Source organism: Pollicipes pollicipes, unplaced genomic scaffold (assembly GCF_011947565.3).
Source record: "Pollicipes pollicipes isolate AB1234 unplaced genomic scaffold, Ppol_2.1 Scaffold_4740;HRSCAF=5597_pilon_pilon_pilon, whole genome shotgun sequence".
In the NCBI taxonomy this organism is placed as follows: Eukaryota; Metazoa; Arthropoda; class Thecostraca; order Pollicipedomorpha; family Pollicipedidae; genus Pollicipes; species Pollicipes pollicipes.
In genome coordinates, this window is record NW_023596545.1 from 22366357 (window position 1) to 22388487 (window position 22131).

General features: G+C 49.7%; 1 protein-coding gene across 1 annotated transcript; it reads left to right on the top strand.

The window, feature by feature from the left end:
* Nucleotides 1–4013: 4013 nt before the first annotated feature.
* Nucleotides 4014–21095, top strand: Vps60 (vacuolar protein sorting 60). Its single transcript, XM_037221771.1, is given in 7 exon segments — nucleotides 4014–4083; nucleotides 9963–10092; nucleotides 10462–10613; nucleotides 12343–12508; nucleotides 14247–14405; nucleotides 14407–14472; nucleotides 20930–21095. Coding segments are annotated over 6 exon segments (669 nt in total). The 5' UTR covers nucleotides 4014–4083; nucleotides 9963–10023; the 3' UTR covers nucleotides 20987–21095.
* Nucleotides 21096–22131: the final 1036 nt, after the last annotated feature.

Consider the following 22131-nt stretch of genomic DNA (forward strand, 5'->3'; position numbering starts at 1 on the left):
TTTTATCAGTCATCAATTGTGACTGAATCTTGAACGTCCTAAGACGAGCATGGATTAGCCATGCTCATACAAATTTGGGACCCCATTCCATCTACAATCCACGATCAGGGAATCCTTAATATCTCTGATGAACACATGACAATATGGAACTAGAATCGATGTGACAATCACTGGACCAACTGTGGCGATAACGACTGTTGTTGCGTCAATGAGGGTTCCTGTGCTGATCTGGGGCCAAGTACGAGGGTAAGAAGGCCTCCCTTGTCAGGGAGGCCTTCTGATCTGATGTATCCTTTTAAAGGCCTGCGGATCGACCCGGAGATCCCACCCCGCGTCACCAGAATGACAGCCAGAAGACACTTCACGATGGAACGAAATGGCTTTCAGCCCCTGACCGGAAACGGTTATTTGCCGCTGGTGATCTATTCAGGGGGCCTCTTGCCCAGAAGGAAACAATAAGTCTCAATATTGTTGAATAGAGGGGGGGAGGGGGTCATTATTGTTGAATAGATAAAGTCGAAATGAGTAAAAAAAAATGAGCTGCCTGAGCACGTTCGTTTTTCAGAATGGATTGGTGAAACAAATAATATCAATATGTTTGAACATGCCCGCCCACGTCTTTGAGAGTAAGGACAGCGACGGCCTGGGTTGCAGCTTCCGTAAAACCGAATGGCGTCAGCCACTGCAAGCGCCATCGGACGGCGAGCGCCGTGAGAGTCAATTTTCACCCCCAAATTTCGTTCAAACATATCGCTCTACAATCTACCCTCGCGATGTTCTCAAGGTCTGTAAACGCAGATAAAACATGACGAAAAAACTTCTGAATTATATCGGTTTGGAAAGAGTCCACTAAGCCATTGCAAATTAAGAACATCAGTGATTTATTTCATGCGGTCGTCAAGCCCCTGATTTCTGCAGCTTATTGACCTTGACACGCGCTCGGGTGGGGGGGGGGTCAGATTGACTTGTCCCCCCCCGAAGGTTTTTCCAGAATGGTTTCCGAACGGCGCGGTGCAGCCGCCCCATGTCTTGCGTAGCTGTAAACAATTGAATAGCGGATCGTTTGGAATACAAAATTTAGATGCACTTTGTGAGGTCGCTGACCTATGGCAGATCAAAGTCAGGCCATGGTTTCAGCGAAATCAACTTCTAGGGCATCCTTCCATCTGATGCAACAGTGGAGTGACAGACGAAGCCACACATCTATGAGATGCTTTCTTAGACAACACAAATACTGAATGAGTAAATTATGTTGACCTAAGGTCAGGTATAAAGGTCAGACCAAGGTCAAAAGCAACCCGTTTTATTACTCGAGGGCTTACTGGATGGGATAGTTTCTGGCGCTCATTTGGAATTTATTGATAGCAGGAACCGCACTATACATCTTCCATGGACTTCTTGGAGGTCAGAAAAGATCATTGACCTAAAATGATCCAGGTCAGCATTTTGTTTTACAAACATACTGCCTAGCGTAATTTTTCACGCTTATTCAACTGCAAAACTCACAGCAGTCTTGTACGATTTTTGTCATCATGACATTCAAAAGGTCAAACAAGGTCACTGGCCTTGAATGAACATGTGAACTTTTACTTAGAAACAATTATCTAGGTTATGGGGCCCCTAGAGACCAACATGGGATTTGACATTGTTTGACCTTATTTGACCCAAAAGGCATGACCAAAGAACCTCAAACTTTGACCTAAGTCAGTTAGCGTACAAGCCAACACACCTTGTGAATTTGATGTCTCTAGCTCTCTTAGTTCCAGAGATCTCAGCGGGGTCAGATTGACCCCTCACTCGTGCAAAGGGTGTCTAGCCGGCCACCTGCGCGCGTGTTAAAAATGTAAACGCAATTGATTTCACGGTAGCTTCTGGTTTCTGTTCTAGCCACAACGTGAAAACAACAATGAAACGAAAAAAAACTGTATACCTTGTGAGCAAGTAAACTATATCCGGGGATATTTTTGGTGGGGGAGATCGCCATGAAGGGGGCTTTTGTCAACCCCGTGTTCCTCTCAGCAAGGCTCTGGCTACCCGCTGCCTACACACAAAAGCAGATCAAGTCATCTAAGTGGAATGACGGGCGATTATATGTCCGTCGGGCCAATTCATACCTAAAGTATGAGGCTTACGGGCGGCATTCTACTTGGGCGATGCGGCGTGAGGGAAGATAGTTCGAAAAAGGTATGGTTGCAGGTGACCAAAACATGTTTTACATCCCAATTAGTAGTAATGCTGATCCAGAAATGTGCATCCGTGGAGGAAAGATACCCTGGTCGGGCCAATGATTTGCATTTGTCGGGGCCGCTGCAACAGGGAGAGCCCCCTGTGACGGTCAGGTGCCCGCAGTGCTCCCTGTGTCGGTAAGGGATTCCGAATCGGCTAGGGGACAGTTGCAGAACACGGACAGGGACTTCGAATGCCAGAGGGCCTCCTGCATTAGCGGGGTCCTTTGACCATGACAGAATATATGACAGCTTACGATGGAAGTTCACGAGCAGGCGGTGAAAAGGCTTTTGTCAGTCAGGGGCCAGAACTAAACAGAAGGAGGGTTTTCAGCCCATTTTAGCCAAGGGCCCGTCAGGACGAATTGGAGATTTTGTGACGATTGTTGCACTACCTGCGTCGATCAGGGATTTTGTTGTGTGAAGAAGGGCTCCTGCTTCTACCTGGGGCCAACTGCTCGGGTCAGAGGACTTCCCGCACCGGGGAGGGGACCAACACATGATGCATCTCTCCAATGCCCTCCGGAGCTAACATGCAATTGGCAGCTAACATGCACCCGCGTTGGGACGGAATGATCCTTCAGCCAATGGCCGGGGACGATAATAGGCCTACAGTGTCCTTCCCACCGGCCTCTTGCCCGGAATTAGTGTTCAATAGATCGACGTTAGGTAAAAATATGAAATAGAGCTAATCCATGTTTGCCTGACGTCCACCTTTCGCAAAATCGCATAGTGAAAATCCTGCCCCCCGCCGGAATAAGATCAGTCGTGTCCGGTAATATTTTGTAAATGTGTGTGGAAGGAGTTGAAGTTGGCGGTGGGGTTGGGGGGGATTTCACCATCAGGGAGCCCTTTGTAGGCCATATGTCCCTCCTTACCAATGCTTTGGCTGCGCCTCTGGTCACTTATGATAAGCTTATCTAGGTAAGGCTCTTCAGCAGCCTGTCTGGAACTGCTGGAGGGGAGACTGGCGGCGCTGGGTCTGCCGCTTCTGGAGATGCAGCGCCAGGGCCTGCCGCTGCTGGAGTGCGGAGGCAGGGTCTACCGATGCTGGCAGTGAGAGTGCGGGGCCTGGGTCCGCCGCCTCTGAAGTCTTCCGCTACAGCGAGTGGGTCTTCCGTTGCTTGAGTGCCGGCCTGTATCTGCCGCAGCTTGAGTGTGGCGCCCAGGTGTGCCACTGTGGGAGCAGACCTGGCCGGGAGTGCGGCGCCTGGGAGTAAAGCAGAATGCAGCGTCTGTGTCTGGTGCTGCTGAAGGGAAAGAATAAGGGTTTCGGGTCTGCCACTGCTTGAGGGCAGAGTGCGGCGCTCGCGTCTGCGGCTGATTGAGGAGGAAAGTGCGGCGCCTGGGCCTGCGGCGGCCGGAGGAGACTGAGACGGCGACCGGGTCTCCCGATATCGGCCCTGGAGAATGAGAGAGGGATACAAGGGTCTTTCAGGATCTTCGAGTCGGCAAGTGTTGAGACTGCCAAGGCGCTTCCACCGCTCGTGTCGGTCCTGTAGACTTGTGGCAGCTGTCGAACCAGCAGCAATAGTTACTACCTCGTCGCCGGCGGTGACATTCGGACCTGTGACGACGACGGCCGTAATGACACCGGAGGTACGATCCTAGGCGTCTTATGGCAAGGTATCGCGTCCATCTGCATTAGGTAGATTTTGGGCTACGGCGTTCGGTGGTTAAGGTTTTAACTGTCCATTAGTTATCCGTTGCTAGCCGCCGGCGAGGCGAATACCAATGACGTCACGAATGGGCTCGCCGGGATGTTAACAACACGCTTGGGGATTAAACTTCGCATACATGGCTTTGGGTGAATCAGAGTGATGTATACCTTGAACCCCCGTAGCGTTGTTCTGAGGAGGTCTTGATTATGTGTTATCCGCGCATCATATGTCCAATGTTTGCCGTGTTCGTTGGACATAATTAAATTGGTAATTTTTTACTTGGGTACCTGTGTGGCCGACGGAGGGAAGAGCTACGCTAGCTGCAGGGTTTCGAGTATTGTCGTGCGGGGCAAAAGCTGTGAGGCATCAGCTAACATTGTGACGTCACTGAAAATGGTTTTGCATCGATCGGGATCGGGGTTCTTTCGGGCCGACTGAAGGCCATAAGGCTTTTGCTTGTGATATGATGTCACTGGTATTCGGCTGGGTATGTGACGTCACTGGTCGTGAGTGTGTAAGGCTCTTTTGGGTCCACTGAATGCCGTAATGCATCAGCTGGCCATGTGTCGTCACTGGTATTCGATTGAACATCAGGCGCGGCCGGCCTCGTTCCATCTTTACTTTTCGTACCTGTCTGCTGCAAGCATTTGCGTGCCGCATAAAGGTTTGACCGAATTACCCCAATGTGTGACGTCCCTAATCATCACTTCATACGAGTGCACTTAGGCCTCACGACCACGGTGTGTCGTGGTCCGCGAAGTATCACCGGATAGCGTGACGTCACTGGTATTCGAATAAAAACTGGGCGCAAGAGGCCGTGCTTCATTTTTACCTTTGTACTTGTCTACTGCAAGCATTGGCGTGCTGGATGAAAGCTGCCGAACCACCTGAGTGTGTGACATCACTGGCCATGAGTTCCAACGGTGCTTTTCGGCCAACTGAAGACCACAAGGTGTCAGCTAACGACGTCACTGCTATACGACTGTAAGACGTCAATGGCCGTGGGTTTCCACGGGCCCTATAGGACCGACGAAATGCCGTTAGGCATCAGCTGGCGATATGACGTCACTGGTATTTGGCTGAACATCAGGCAACAGGTCATGCTCCATTTATACCTTTCGTACATGTCTGCTGCAAGTATTGGCGGATTTTTTGTGCGGCCAACTGAAGACCATAAAGCATCAGCCAACGATATGACGTCGCTGGCACTCGACTGTGCGTGTCGCTGGTCATGAGGTTTTACGGCCTCTTTTGGGGCGACGAAAGGTCATACGGCAATGACTGAAGATGTGACGTCACTGGTATTCGAATGAACTTCGGGCGCGACAGACCATGTTCCACCTTTATCTTTGGTACCTGTCCATTGCAAGCATTGCCGTGGAAGGCTCTGCCAAATTACCTGAGTGTGTACGTCACTGACCATTAATTTGCACACTCTTTTGAGCCTACTATAGGCCACAAGGCATCAGCTGACGATATGATGTCACTGGGTTTCGACTAGACAGCATGCGCAACAGGCCATGCTCCATCTAAGCCATGTTTCGTCTGTACCTTTCGCACCTATCTACTGCAAGTATTCGCGCGACACAGGGGCTCTGCCGAATTACCTGAGCGTGTGGTGTAACTAGTTATGAGTTAACGCGGGTTTACTCTGGCTGACTGAAGGACATCAAGCATCAGCTGACGATATGACGTCACTGGTATTCGACTAAACTTCAGGCGCGACAGGCCATGTTCCATCTTTACCTTTCGTACCTGTCTCTTGGAAGTATGGGCGTGCTGAATGAAGGCTCTGTCGAGTCTCCTGAGTAAGCAACGTCACTGGTCAAGAGCTTTTTACGGGACCTTTTGCACCCCCAAACGGTATAATGCATCAGCTGATGATATGACGTCACTGGTGTCCGACTTAACATCAGGCGCGACAGGCCATGTTCTATCTTTACCTTTCGTACCCGTCTATTACAAGTATTGACGTGCTGAACGAAGGCTCTGTCGAGTCTCCTGGGTGTGTAACGTTACTGGTCATGAGTTTTGTCTGGCTCCTTGGAACCCTCTATAGGGAAAAATGCATCAGTTGACGGCATGATGTCAATGGTGTTCGACTTAACATGAGGCGTAACAGGTCATGTTCCATCTTTGCCTTTCGTACCTGTAAAGTATTGGTGCGTTAAATGATGGCTCTGCCGAGTCACCTGAGTGTGCGACGTCACTGGTCATGAATTTTTACCAACTATTTTTGGCTGAGCGAAAGCCATAAGGCATCAGCTAACGAAATGACGTCACTGGTAATCCACTGAGTGTATGACGTCACTGGTCATGAGCTTTTACGGGCCTTTTTTGGCCGAGTTCAGGTCATTAGGCATCAGATAACGTTATGGCGTCACTTGTATTCGAATTAACATCAGTTGCAATAAACCATGTTTCATCTTTACCTTTCGCGCCTGCCTACTGCAAGTATTCGTGCGCTACAAAAAGGCTCTGTCGATTCGCCTGAGCGTGTGGTGTAACTGGCCATGAGTTTGTGCAGGTTTACTCGGGCTGACTGACGGACATCAAGCATCAGCTGACGATATGACGTCACTGGTAATCGACTAAACTCCAGACGAATCATCTGAGTGGGTGACGTCGCTGGTCATGAGTTCATACGGATTCACTTGGGCCGCCCAAGGCCACAAAGCAACACCTCCCGTGAAGCATCACAGGATGATATGTCGTCACTGTTATTCGACTTAACATCAGGTCCAACATGCCACGTACTTTCTTTACCTTTTGTACTTGTTTATTAAAGGTATTGACGTGCTGAATGAAGGCTCCGTCGAATCTCCTGAATGTGTGACGTCACTGGTCACGAGTTTTTTACGGGCTCCTTTGAACCCATTTTAGGTTATAATGCATCAGCTGACGACATGACGTTACTGGTGCTCGACTAAACATCAGGCGCAACAGGTCATGCTCCATATTTGCCTTTCGTACCTGGCTGCTGCAAATATTCGCGTGCTATATGAAGGCTCCGCCGAATCACCTGAGTATGTGACGTCACTGATCATCAGTTGGTAGGAGGTCACTTGGCCACCTACGGCTACGGAGTTCCGCAGCAGAGGTGGGAGATGCACCATAGTTAAGCACACTAATTTTATTGTGCGCACCATTAAGTAACAACTTCAAACGCAACGGGCTGTTTCAACGACTTAAATTTTGAACAAACGTAAACACAAAACAAAGGTGATCCCAGCCCACAAACCGACGTATATGCAAAGCTATTCCGCCCGACATCACAGGATGCGCCCCTGAGCAGCTACGGTCCGGAATGCCCAGATGGCTAAATAATAATCAAGAGCGCCGCCTAGCGGCCATAAGTCTGGGCCACAGCCCGAATATGAGTGACGTCATATGGTCAGGTGATGCTTGATGTCCTTCAGTCAGCCCGAGTAAGCCCGCGTAAACTCATGACCAGTTACACCACATGCTCAGGTGATTCGGCAGAGCCTTTATGTAGCGCGCGAATACTTGCAGTATAGAGGTGCGAAAGGCAAAGATGGAACATGACCTGTTGCGCCTGAGATTAAGTCAAATACCAGTGATGTCATATCGCCAACTGATGTCTTGTACCCTATAGGTACAAAAAAGCAGCCCGTAAAGAACTCATGACCAGTGACATTACACACTCAGGAGATTTCACAGAGCTTTCCTTAAGCATGTCAATGCTTACAATAGACAGGCACGAAAGGTAAAGACGAACATGGCCTGTCGCGCCTGGTGTTAAGTTGAATACCAGTGACGTCACATCGCCAGGTGATGCTTGATGTCCTTCAGTCAGCCCGAGTAAACCCGCGTAAACTCATAACCAGTCACACCACACGCTCAGGTGATTGGGCAGAGCCTTTATGTGGCGCGCGAATACTTGCAGTAGGTAGGTGCGGAAGGTAAAGATGAAACATGACATATTGTATCTGATGCTTAATTGAATACCAGTGACGTCATATCGTTACCTGATGCCTAATGGCCCTAAGTCGGCCCAAAAAGGCGCGGGAAAACTCATGACCAATGGCGTCACACACTTAGCGGATTACCAGTGACGACATATCGTTAGATAATGCCTAATGGCTTTCCCGGCCAACAATAGCCTGTACAAACTCATGATGACGCACTCAGGTGATTCGGCAGAGCCATCATTAGGCTCGCCAATACTTTAACAGGTGCGAAACGCAAAGATGGAACATGACATGTTGTGCCTGATGCTAAGTCGAACACCAGTGACATCATATCGTCAACTGAAGCATTATACCATATAGGGGGTTGAAAAGAGTCCGTAAGAACTCTTAACCAATGACGTGATATAACACGCGAATGCTTGCAGTAGACAGGTACGAAAGGTAAAGATGGAACATGGCCTGTTGCGCCTGATGTTGAGTCGAATACCAGTGACGTTATATCATCCCGCGATGCTTTACAGGATATGATGCTTTGTTGCATTGGGCTGCCCAAGTGAACCTGTAAAAACTCATGACCAGTGACGTCACACACTCAGATGGTTCAGCATCACCTTGATATAGCACGCGAATGCTTGCAGTAAACAGGTACGAAAGGCAAAGATAGAGCATGGCCTGTTGCGCATGACACCTAGACGAAAACCGGTGACGTCATATGGTCAGCTGATGTGGTATGGCTTACAGTGGGTTCAAAACAGTCTATACAAATTAATGGTTAGTGACGTTGCACACTCAGGTAATTCGGCAGACCCTTCCTTCAGCATTCAAATACTTGCAATGGACAGGTACCAAAGGTAAAGATGGAGCATGGCCATGGCCGCCTGAATTGTATTCGGATACCAGTGACGGCACATCTTCAGTTAATGTAGTATGACCTTTCGTCGGCCCAAAAGAGGCCGTAAAATCTGATCACAAGTGACATCACACGCAGTCGAATGCCAGTGACGTCACATCATTAGGCTATGCTTTACGGCCCTCAGTTGGCCCCCAAAGATCCATAAAAATGCATGACCAGTGACGTCACACACTCACGTGATTTGGTAGCTTTTATTCATCACGCCAGTGCTTGCAGTAGACAGGTACGAAGCTAAAAATGAACCTTGACCTGTTGCGACCAATATTTAGTCGAATATCACTGACGTCACGATACCCAGTGATATTTCACGGAACGTGATACACCGCGGCCGTGGGGCCTAAGAGCACTCGTATCAAGTGGTGATTGGTGACGTCACACATTCAGGTGATTCGGTCAAGCTTTTATTCGGCACGCAAATGCTTGCAGCAGACAGGTACGAAAGGTAAAGATGGAATAAGGCCCGTTGCGCCTGATGTTTCATTGAATACCAGCGACGACATATCGTCAGGTGATGCTTTACGGCATTCATTGCACCCAAAAGAGCCCTAAAGCCTCACAACCAGTGACGTCACATATCCAGTCGAATACCAGTGACATCATATCGCTAGCAAAAGCCTTGTAGCCTTCAGTCGGCCCAAAAGGACCCAGATCGATGCAAACCCATTTTCAGTGACGTCACTACGTCGGCTGATACCTAGCAGCATTTCTCCATCATGGCAGTACAGGAACCCTGCAGCCAGCGTAGCTCTCTCCCCACCGTCGGCAATACAGGTACCCAAGTAAAAAAAAAGCCATTAAATTGTGGCGGCCATCCTTGTGAACAGTATATGATGCGATTTTTGGCTTCCACGCCGCTGCTCCTCTGCTCATTGGATTCGGATTGTTGTCCATGTAGCCGTAACGTTGGTGAATTAGGCTGTAAACATTCTCATAGTTCTGGTGACCCATCAAGCATGGGATTGTTTGTAGGCTGGAATTGATGGCCGTGATGAAGTGGATTTTTTTGGCAGCTGTTTCATTATGGCATGTGCCATCCAAAGACATGAAGGACCAAGGGCCATGGCTTGGAAATGACATTACTCATTCCATTTGATGCTGCTCAAACGATTGTATTTCTGTGATGTTAAGAATGTGGAAACACTTGCATTAAGATGCCTATGCCTTTTTCATGATTGTTGTGGTACCTTTTTGTTGCTGGTTCATGGTGTGACCTCTTACTTCCTCTTTTCAGCTTAATTGAATTTGAAGGGAATTTGCTGAAACACCATTCAATTTATCAAATTTGAATCATAATGAACAGGCTTTTTGGAAGTGCAAAGCCCAAGCAACCTCCTCCCAATCTCACAGATTGTATTGGAAATGTAAGTGGTGCATGTGACATTTTCTTGAATGGTAAAATTTTCATCTTGCAGGTTAGCTTTATTGCAAGAAATATACTTGATTTGGATGTTAGACCTTCATTTTATTGAGGGAAATAATTTATGCTGCAAGCTTATAATTGCCAGCCTATCTGGTGCAATTTATCACATAAGATGTATGGCAACTAAAATTATCATTGCTAGAATGCAAATGTATGTGCGAACTGGCATGGTCATTAAGATGTGGTACTCTTACAAATATCCTTGAGCAGTATGGTGCTTTTGTCAGATACATATTATAACATGCTACATGTAGCATGACATATTATAACAATAATGGATGTTACAGCTTATTTGAGGTCTATGTTTCAGGTGGACAGCAGAGCAGACTCCATAGAGAAAAAGGTAGCACGGCTTGATGCTGAACTTCGGAAGTACAAGGATCAAATGAAGAAGATGAGAGATGGACCTGGAAAAAATGCTGTTAAACAAAAGGCTATGAGGGTCCTGAAACAAAAGAAAATGTGAGTGAGCATTTTTTTTACATTGTCATAAAATGGTCAAATTGCAGAGGGTATTTCATTGTCCTTTCATGATATAAACCTTTGGGAAAGAGTTTGTGAATGTGTTTAAACTTGTATCCAGAATGCCTTAAAATGGAGTAAAAAATGGGAAAATTACCAGTCAAGCTGCAGTTAAGTTTCATGATACACAAAACTTGTTTTTTAATTGTATTATTTTTCACTAAGTTATCAGTGCCACCTAACTGCTGCACATTCATGCTGCATACTGCTTAATGGCAGGGTTCTGCCGACTGGGCCGGGCTGTTTGCGCTTACCTTTTCTGTGGAAATGTGGTACCCAAAAAGCATTGGCCCGATGATGGCACATTGTATGGCACATTTTATGGCACACAATACCTCTGAAGCCCTGTTGGCATTGGGCAGAGAAAATTGTCTTGTAATCACATACTGTGACTTCAGAATAGGCCTGCAAAGTGTAAACTGCATCACACAACTCCGCAGTGTTTGTACAGCTGGCTGCAGAATAGACCCACAAAGTGTATGTTGCATCATGCAACTCCATAGTGTTTGTATAGCTGGCTGCACAATAGACCTGCAGAGTGTATATTGCATCACACAACTCCATGATGTTTGTGTAGTTTGGTGGTGAGTGGTGCGGTGTAAGAACCACATCATGCTTTGTAGTATGTTAGCAGCCATGGTAACAGCATGTCATTATGGGATGCTGCCTGTGCAGTAGTGCAATCATTATGAAGTCTTCCACCAAGTGCCCTGCTAGCCAGACAAACAATTGCCCCGGGAAGATATAAAAAACAACATCATCTTGCTTTGATGTTGAGAAATTACCAAAATCTGACCTACAGAGTTTGTAAGCCAATGAGACAACTTCAAGCAACAAAAGATGCCCCTATTTCTTGTGAGTGTAGTGCACAAAAGTCTCGACCTGCAGGCTGCTATTGACATCACATGTTGGTTTCAATATGGCTGTATCCTGAAATTAATACTAATTCAATCTGGAAAAGAAGGAACAGGAAAGAAAGTTGATGGGAAAGGCATAGGGTGGTTTGACTTTAAATGCATCATCAGGGCCTCACAACACATTTTAAGCCCTGTGTGTTGGCTAGAGGTGTATAAATGTCACGGAAAAACCACAAATTGTTAATTATCTGAAAAATTTACCATGCCATTTTGATCTAAGCTGGGATGAGCCAGTGCCGGAGTTATTGTGCCAGATTAAGGCTACACTTATAAAAAGGAATGCTAACAGTCCAAATTCCTGGTACTGACTGTTTCAGTTGGAAGTGAAGTTACACATTTCTTTGATAATGTCAGTAGATCTGAGCTCGCTTTAACATACTGTGGGACAACCGCTGCATCCTCCCATTTTCAAATGAACTCAGCACCCCTGCAGCAGCTAACTTAATGTTCATTCAGTCGTACAGTTTTTCTGCCAATAGGTGGCCGATGATCGCAGTAGGTCGGCCGGAGGCATGCGCTTCTTTGTTTCCCCGTTGGATTGCGTTTTGGCGGACGGGTCTCGGTTGGGATCACATGCGCGAATAGCATAGCCGGACACTGACACAGCCAAATACTGATACATGCCTGGACACTGATGCAAGGCCAGACACTGACACAAGACCAGGCGCTGACACATAGCCAGACGCGGGCACATAACGTGACACGCGGTGGTGGCGCCGCATCGCAGCTGATAACACCTAGATCTGCGGCAGGTACGAGTCCCAGCTGGATAATTTGCGGCAGCAGTCGTTCAACATGGAGCAAGCCAACTACGCCACCCAGTCACTAAAGGACACGCAGGCCACGGTGGTGGCTATGAGGGCAGGAGCAAAGGAGATGAAGAAGGAGTTCAAGAAGATCAACATTGATGATATCGAGGTGGGTGACAAATTGGGTGCGTATGTATTACACCAGTGATCATTCGTTTGTTTTGGATCAATCAGTATCCCATGCCCTTACATGCGCTGTACTTTTTGGGAAATGTGCAAGCATTAAGGTTTCATGAATGTGTTGTCGATACTTGTTAAGTCATAATCAATAATAACATTACGTACCCGGAACCACGCGGGGTAAACGTAGCCCCTCCCCAGTTTCAAGAGGAACTGAGGCAAGTATGTCAGTATGGTGTCATGACTTCCATTGATGATCAGCTGATAAACTCAACACTCACTGAAGAAAAACATCGGTGGTAGGTCAAGTCGCAAGACTATGTCATTAGTGATAACCTAGATGATTCATTTTGCTTCAGCATGCGACAGTGCGTGATATCCTTTCTGGTTGAGGGGATTTTTCGAGTGGGTTGACGACGTTCCCTACATTCGTTTCATATAAGACATACGGTATATCACACCACCAACCACACGGAGCTCATGTTTCGTCAGCTCAACACATTTCACCTAAAGGGATGTTTGCTGCGCATTTATGGTAATTAAGCCGGTATGATTAACATGTTTTTATGTCAGTTCCTGTGATAAATGATGTGGAACAGTGGCGTAGAAAATCGGAGCCGATAAGCTCACCTGACCTGGGGCTGACCAGCTTGGCCTGATGGGACCTTTGCTCATGCTTTAACTGACGTTGTGGTAAAGTTCCGACATTTAGGGTGCGCTCGTGCGTTTAATGTCATTTACAAAGCTGTGCGAACACGATTATGGCTGCTGTCGAGCTCCGAAGTCGTTTAAGTTGTATGTCATTATTAGGAGGTCTTGCGCCTTGTGTAGTTCGCCTGTCGCCTGCAGTATGTCAGTCTGACGACTTCTGGGTGATACGAGCATCGCTCATCCTTTGCCGTTTTCATTTGCACGTCCCCCCCCCCCCCCCCCACACACACGGACGGTCGCGGTTGTTGGAATGCATGTGTAGGCGATGGGCGAGAATCCAACAGAACAGTCGAGACTGCGGCACGCCGACACCACCGAGTCCCAGGGACTGCGGCAGGCCGACACCACAGAGTCCCAGGGACTGCGGCACGCCGACACCACCGAGTCCCCGGGACTGCGGCACGCCGACACCACCGAGTCCCCGGGACCGCGGCACGCCGACACCACCGAGTCCCCGGGACTGCGGCAGGCCGACACCACCGAGTCCCAGGGACTGCGGCAGGCCGACACCACAGGGTCCCAGGGACTGCGGCAGGCCGACACCACAGAGTCCCAGGGACTGCGGCAGGCCGACACCACAGAGTCCCAGGGACTGCGGCAGGCCGACACCACCGAGTCCCAGGGACTGCGGCGGGCCGACACCACCGAGTCCCAGGGACTGCGGCACGCCGACACCACCGAGTCCCCGGGGCTGCGGCAGGCCAACACCGCCGAGTCCCCGGGACTCCGCTGGTGACCAGGCATCAACTGAGTTTCGGGCAACCGCACCCAACATTCATTGCTCCGTCGTCTCGCTGGCAATGGCACCGTGCACAGGCCGTCACATGTAGTGAGATTGGCCCCAGCACTTTCGTCTGTGTCCCCACTGCAACGCGCCTGGCAACTTGCCACCCCATCCACGACCCCACCTGCCGCGGGGGAGGTAAGGGGGCTGTCACCTCCACTGTCCTCGCCGTACCCGTCCGCCACCGGGCCCCGTCTGACGGATGGCGCGCCGCTGCCGCCGGCGCCCGCAGGATATACAGGACGACATGGCCGACCTGCTGGAGCAGTCGGAAGAGGTGCAGGAGGCGCTGGGCCGCAGCTACGGCACGCCCGAGCTCGATGACGACGAACTGGAGGCCGAGCTGGACGCATTGGGCGACGATCTGGCGCTGGATGACGACCTCAGCTACCTTGGACGAGGCGAGCCGCGCCCCGGAAATCCCCGGCACCGAGCCGGGCGCCGCCTCCGTCGGCCAGGTGAGCACGCGCAGACAGGCACGCACGCACGCACACTCGCACGCACGCACGCACGCACGCACGCACGCACGCACGCATGTGCTCATTGACGCTTATGCAAACTGGTGTTGATGCGTGCACATTTTCGTCAGAATGTGCGCACAAGACCTGCCTGTACACGTACATGCATGCAGTGCCAGTCACCCCACATGTTGCTACAATGGCACCTTGTGTCGTGGTTGACGAGCAAACCTTCTGCAGCACGTATACTGCACGGCTGGCTGGTCGTCCCACGATGCGTTTCCCCGGGTGCCAACATTTTAAAGATGGCCGCCATCACGCTTCTGGGGAGATACTTACATGCACCCTGCCTAGGTGGTAAAATTTTAGTCTCATCGCTGCCGTCAATTATGAGACATCCTCGGTTTTGAGTAATACGATAGAATGCGTGGGCTTGGCTGTGTGCCGACAGAGGTCGAATGTAATGTTCTGAGTCGGTATCGCGTGGTTTTCTGAGCGTTGGCGTTAGGAGCATGTGGCTGATGTTTAGTAAAGTTGGTTCAGATCGGGTCCTGTTTTATGCTAAATTTAGTGAAGTTAATGTGAAACGTATTCTTGCATGCCCTTGAACTGGGCGGAGGCGGACTTAAGTCAAGTGGTTGCCAGGGAACAATGACTCCACTAACACATGGAAGATGTGATGTTCAGTATCCGGCGTTTATTGTAGAGTAACACCCTGAATGGTGTTACCATGGTGCTACGGCCGGTAGTGAGACCCACTCCACTACAAATGCACGCGGCATCGTGTAGGAAAGGATGGGACTGAGTACTGCGACGCACAGCACTGGGTCGGTTTTAGCAGCTGCTTCCTGTGGTACAAGTCAGAAATATTGCTGAAACGTGCATAGAACAGCGCGAGTCCGGTGGCTGGGATTATTTGTTTTGAATCAGTGTCGGGTCTGCCGTTCGTGGGCGAGTCTGGTGGCTTGAATGATTGGTTTTGAATCGGTGTCGGGTCTGCCGTTCGTGGGCGAGTCTGGTAGCTGGGATGATTGGTTTTGAATCGGTGTCGGGTCTGCCGTTCGTGGAACATGCATTAGGCGTGGACTCACGATTCGCGAGGCCGTGCGCTGCTTGGCATAGCAGGCAATGTAGGTGCTAAATTAGAGCGTTCTCCGTCAGGACACACTCCTTTGCAGAGTCGTTCGGTTCCCCGTTGCAACAGTCTCAGACTTTCTTTCTAAAAAGATCGCCTGAAACGCGGCTAGCTTTTTGATCGGTTGAGGCTAGTACACTGGCAGTTTGTTTTTCATCGCTTTTTACCTGAACCTGAAGCCGGTATAAACAGACAGAGACTCTAACAGCAATAGTATTGCGCACTTTAGCGATGGTGTTGGCGCATTCCAGTTACACTGCTTTCTCTTCAGTCAAAAGACCAGCATAAGCACACCGACACAACAGTATGATCAAGACACTTGAGTTATTGGCTGTGATTGGAACATGATAAGAACGTCTAAATGTGTACCTCATGGCCACTGTCGGCGTATTGCGATCCACAACGAATTATGCTACAGTTAGTTTTGACATGCTTCCACCCAGATTTATGAATTCAGCACGCGACGGTTAGTAATGCTGCATACCATCATGCGAGTGATCATGCTATATAATGGGCACGATTGGATCTACTTAAAGCCGATAGGTGGTAGTGACACTAACTCAGTGCTTAAATGTTTACCTAAGAATTCGGTAGGATCTTCTGACGCAAACTGATGCTGCGGTGCTACCTGTCTCAAGCCCCAGTGTGCATGGTTTATGTCTGACCGATTGTGTATTTGCATTGTACATTTTCATCAGGGTCTGACTTTGTACTTTACGTTGCCACAAAGCAGGACTGCACTGTAAGATGAGAGAATGATGACGTTTGGCAGACAATATGGATTAATACTGCCTTTGTGCGATGTGTCAAGCTTATCAGAAAGGGGATCTAGCAGGCGTATTATGGGGCTGCCTATCTGTCCCATAAGCATGTCATGCGATGACAGGTCATGAATTACTTGTCAACTGACCGGACCTTCAGGCTTTCATATTTTCACACTTGATCGATGTATATATTGCTCTTTTTCATATATGGGCTCATTAATGCCAGACAGGGGCACGATTCTTAATCAGCAACGTCTCAAGTGGAACCTGCATTGTCATTAAGCTGTTACGCCGGGCACATTGCATGTAAAGCGTGGCTCGCCATTGTCATATTTTGTTAGCATCTGCCGATTTTTGCCGCCAGCAGTTTTTGCCACCTGGTTTTATCTGTTGAAACCGATTGGAAAAAACCTGTTCGCAGCCAACTGATGCCAACCCTGCCTAAACGCGGCGGTACTGGCGCTGGCGGCGTAGGTGGCGCCACCTATGTTCACCGAGGGGGCGGGAACCCGAGCCTGCGGCCGTGCCGCAGCATTGTGCGGCGCGTAAAACCCGCCGCATTCCTGCCGGGTGAAGGGGCGAGGGCAAAACTCGTCATTGAGCTGGACGACACGAATTGGAAGGCGGGCTCATGGGGCACACGACACTATGCTGAGCAGGTACCCTGAACTCAAAGCCACTCATGCAAACCATTCGGAAAGGGGCAGAAAGAAGATTTGGCTATCGCGTCCAACAAAGTAAGCACACCGATGGCGTTGTTCGCAAGTGCTCGAGGTCATAATCAGGCGTTATACGCATGACCGAGTGGTACCACCGCCTGGTATGACGACGGCCTGGCACGATGGGGCTGTGGGTCCCTGATATGCAATTTCACGCGGTTCTGTTGAATCTAGTCATCCCTGCGGGGCGACAACATTTAAGGTGGAACTGTAGCTTGCCCGTTATGGCAACGCCGTGCTGGCACGCACCGACTCGTGTGTTCCGCTCATCGTAACGCCGCTTGTTGCGCAGCTGTACTTGACAATGGTGGCAGCGAGAGCCTGCTCTGGCGCCGTCTGACCCCGGGACCGGTGGTTGGGACCGCTGATGCCAACCTGATGCTGATGCTGATGCCTGGTGTACGCACAGCATGGATGCAGCTTCCGTCATGTGGCCGTGTGTTTGTTGTTCGTTGTTTATTTCCGATTATGGCCATGAGGCAGGACATGATATGATTAGTGGATCGGCGCAAAAGCGGAGCGCTTAAATCTGGGCGCCTCTCCCAGCAGTAGTAAAAAGGAGTCAGCGTCACCGGGAGCCCGCGCCCCACCGCCCACTGGTCCGATCTGCTAGCTGAGACGGGCCAGGCGTGCGCCGCCGCTCCGGTTCACACTTGCAGCCGTCTCCGGCTGGCAGCGGACGCCCGGCCCCGTAACGCCGTTCAGTCACTCTTCTGCTGCATGCGTCCGCCGCAAGTCCTAAGGCGAATCGTTTGGTTTGAAAACCAAGCTCTTGGAGCATTTTTGTGATCTGCCCGGTGCAACTTCGCAAACCGTTGCCGCCCAGATAGATGTTAACTTGCTCGTTGTGAGTGAGCTCGCAAAAGTTTTAAATGATGCAATCTGCTTTAGGCGGCATTTAAGTTCTGATTTGCTGAGAGCGAGGACAATTCAATGCGTATTGTTTTGGATCTTCGTACTTATTGCCATACAAGCAAGAGGGAACAGGTGCTGTTGATTTTGAATTTGAAGCGTCTGAGCCCAAGAGTCTGACACTCACAGTCTCAGCTTAGTTTTTAGGATGTCGCCAAGCCTGTATCCAAAGCTGTGGTACATGGAAGGTTCAGCTACACCGCACCGGTGGTGCATTTCTTTTTTGAAGGAATGAGAAGATTTGAGGGATGTCACCTTAAGCGGGAGTCGGTTCCATCTTCTCGTGATTGATGAGATGTAGGAGTTTTGGTGTGTTGTGATTCTGTTCGGTGGCAATGTGAGTGTCCTGGCTTTGCGTAGCGGACGTCCAGTCACGAGAAATCGTGTGTCGGGTAGAACTGCGGTGACGTTTGTTGACAGTTGATGTTGGTTGTGGATGAGGATGTAGGACAGCGTCGTTTTGTGTATGTCTCTTCGTAACATGATGGCTCTCCATCCGAAGTATACAGTGTGCGGACGTGTGTTCTGTAGAGATCACCGGTGGTAACTGGCTGCTCTGTGCTGTCTTTCTTTCAACTGGACGACTCACTTAGTCTTTCAAGCCTACGTGAGTCGCTAGCTGCCAAAAGTCATATACTAGGCCACACGAATCAAACAAAGGAAGAATGCAAGCCGTGTGTATGTCGTTGAGAACATGTGGCAAAAGTCGCGATAGTGGGTAGAGAGTCCCTGGGGCTCTACTGATTCTGGAGATGGCGTCATCAACGTGCTGATGAAAGTGCAAATCACTCGACAGCGTCAGACCTGGGTGTTTGTGACTTGTAACGAAAGGGCTCGTTAGCCATCAAAGGGTTATGTGGTGGGTTATATGTGTTTCTGTCGGTGAATGTTTGCTGAATTGTTTTCGTGGCGTTGAACGTGATGAGCCATTCTTTACCGAACTCTGGTATGCTATGTAAGTCATGTTGGCGTAACACTTGTATGGCCGCCGGGTCGTGTGAGTGTGCTGCGTATAATGTGGTATCGTCGATAAAGAACAACATGTCGATGTCAGTCTTGTCGGCTAGGTCGTTGAGATATATAAGCGCAGACAGAGGCCCCAGGGCCGACCCTGGCGCGCATCCAGCAGGTATTGTCCCAGTGAACTGTTGCCAGCCTTGATTTTAGCGTGCGATCTGAAATGTATGATTCTAGCCAATTTATGAGAATTTCTGACAAGCCACAATAGTTCTTTCACTTGAGTAGGAGGCCGTTCTGCCATGTCTTGTCAAATTAGTTGCTAATGTCCAAGCGGAAGACGACAGTGTTTGCGTCGGTCCGAGGCTGCGTAAAGATTGTTAATGAAATACACAAGCTGAGCTTGTGTGCTATGTTTTGGACGGTGCCTTCTTAATTTCCCAGGGAGCACCCTGCTCTCCATTAGGTGCTCATAGATACTTTTGAGGGTAATTCTTTCAATGTATTTTTTACACAAGGAAGTAAGCGGATCGGCCTGTAGTTGACAAGATTCGAGCGTGACGCCTTGTTTTTGAAAATGGGATGAACCTTTACTTCCTTCCCAGTGGAAGGAAAATCACCCTGGCTTAGTGACATGTGAAACATTATTGTGATGGGTTTCCTTATCAAAATGACAGTCATTTTTGATCTATTTTTCTGGAAGATTGTCAGGGTTGCATGATTTGTTCGAGTCGAGAGAAATGAGTACGTTCAGCACTTCGTCCTCTGTAATGGTTATGGCATCTAACGTGTGTTGTGGATCCGCAAGCGCGGTCTCGGGGACAGGCAGGTCGTCAGCTACGAGTTGTGATTGTCTGGCAACAAAGTCACCTGGTACGTTAGCTTCACCCGAGTCTCCCGTCTCTGGTTTTGCGTCAGGTTTGACGAGCGGGGGTACTGTTTCAGTTCGCATTTGTCCTAACATCTGTCTGAGGATGCGATGGTACTCCTATGGGTTTTGCTTTGCATGCAAGGGGTGCCTTACTTGGTGTTGCGAGCGGTTGTTCTGAAAGAGGTGTTCCACATTTTCATAGGGTTTTGAACTAAAAAAATAAATCCATCTTGAAAATCATTAGGTGCTGTTCACAGCCTTGCCCGTTTTAAGACCGAAGCCCCTCTAGTTTCTGAGATGTGCGCTCGCAAAGATGTCCAGACTTTTCGAGGAGACTATGTCAAAGTCACTCAGGCACGTATGACGCCATAATGCCTTTCAAATCCTGTCATTCCATTGGCCTTACGGCGACCAAGGCCCCTGACATGTAGTTGTCGGTTATTCATATCTTGCGTTTGGGCGCAAAATGACCATTGAAGTCGACGCGCCCGAAAACACCGATGAACAACAATATCTGGCGCTCGTGAGCATGATTTCCAGGTGTAACGGCCGTCAAAAAGCTCTCAACCATTGTTGTGCAAAGTACGGTGATGTAATCAAACATCAAACAATGACGTATTGAGGACTATATTACTAAAGATATTCACTAAAGAGAGAAACTGTGTGGTCCAGAGCAATCTTTCCACTCGAAGGTATACCAGTAATTATAATTGAGTTTATGTAATCATATCTGATGCTTGTTTCATCATCTTCAAATTGGAGCATTCCCTTCAAGTTCGTTCATGCATGCGGTCAGATTTCCGTGTTGTATGTTTGGCGCACATCGTTCTCGACCGCCGACGGGGCGAGCTCGTCGTTTTTGCTTAGCTAAGAGACGCGCTGTCTTGGCGCCCAACCGCCTGTGCTGTTCTTTGGGAGGAGGGGGCATAGCTTGCGCACTGTGACCATTCTGGTGGTCACACCGTTCGTCTGCGCTGTGTCGTCTCGAGTCGTCCGCACTACATACGTTTTGATCCCCCCCCCCTCCCTCCCTCCCTCCCGACCGTGTGACCGCGCTCGGCCGGCGTGTTGGGGTCGTGACCTGGCTCTTCCGTCGCAGGACGGCGTGCTGCTCGACGAGTTTGGCCTGCCCAGGATCCCGGAGCGGGCGCAGTGAGCGGCCGGCCTGCGGGCACCACCTCCGGCCGGGAGAGCGCCGGCACCATCACCAGTCGAGGGAGGGCGCACTGCACGCCAGTGACGAGCCCTGCCTGCCAGCCGCATCGTGCTGACCCTGGCGCGGCGGGATGGGAGCGCGGCTCCCGGCGCTGCGCGGCGCCACCGCAGCCGGAGCCGGTCTGGGGTGTCGCTAAGGTGTTCACGCTGCGCTGGTTCCGTGCTGGTAAATGCTGGCGCGGCAGCCGACCTTCGCGGGGACGTTCTGTGTGTTGCACTGGACAATGATGCGATGGAATCACTGCACGCCGCGCGGGCTGGTCAGCGCCGGTCTGTTCGGTCTAGAATATGCTTTTAGTGATTCGCGTACCTGGGGAGCTGTTATTCGCAGCTTGTCCTGTCGCCTTCTCAATACTGCTTAGACTGCAGTCGGGTCGTGTGACGAGTTGGGCTAGTGGAGATTTCGAACTGGCGTCGATACCTGAACAATAGGATGACACGCTCCTTTCTGGCTTCATCACGCATCGTTGTGTCCCCGACTCAAATCACTATTGCCACAGTCGTAAGCGTGCCCCTTCCAGCGATACTCTGCTCGAAAGTTACGTGAGCGAACGCGAATAACCTAGTGTTAGCCTGATGAAGCCCGGGGCGTCCGTCCCAGTGTAGCCAGTGTTCAGTGCATCTCGCCACAGCAGTGCTGGACAATGTCGTCTGCTGTCACAAAGCCGAATCCCACACAGGTTCCGTGAGCCCAAATCGGACCGATATAAATTGTTGCGAAGAAGTGCTTATGACTCGCCTACACAAGGGTGGGAAGAGGGCGTTTACTCGACATAGTGCCTGCGGTGTGGGCAGTCCCTCGGGTGCGGGGTTTGCCCCTTCTTTTCGCTGGATGGGCATCGTGAAACGCAGCGTACACCATAATATAGACGTTCTGTTCACTGGTGCACTTTGAGACATTTGCCTAGCATTGTATTGTATTGTTTGCCCAACGTTGACTAATATCTACACGGCTAGGCCGACAGGGGCGTACCATATTTGAATTATATACACTTAGGCTTTGCGGAGAAAGCGCTGTCTTCTGCCTTGTCTCGTATAATGCTTAGGTATAGCGCCTTTAAATAAAATTGTGTTATTTCCTGAATG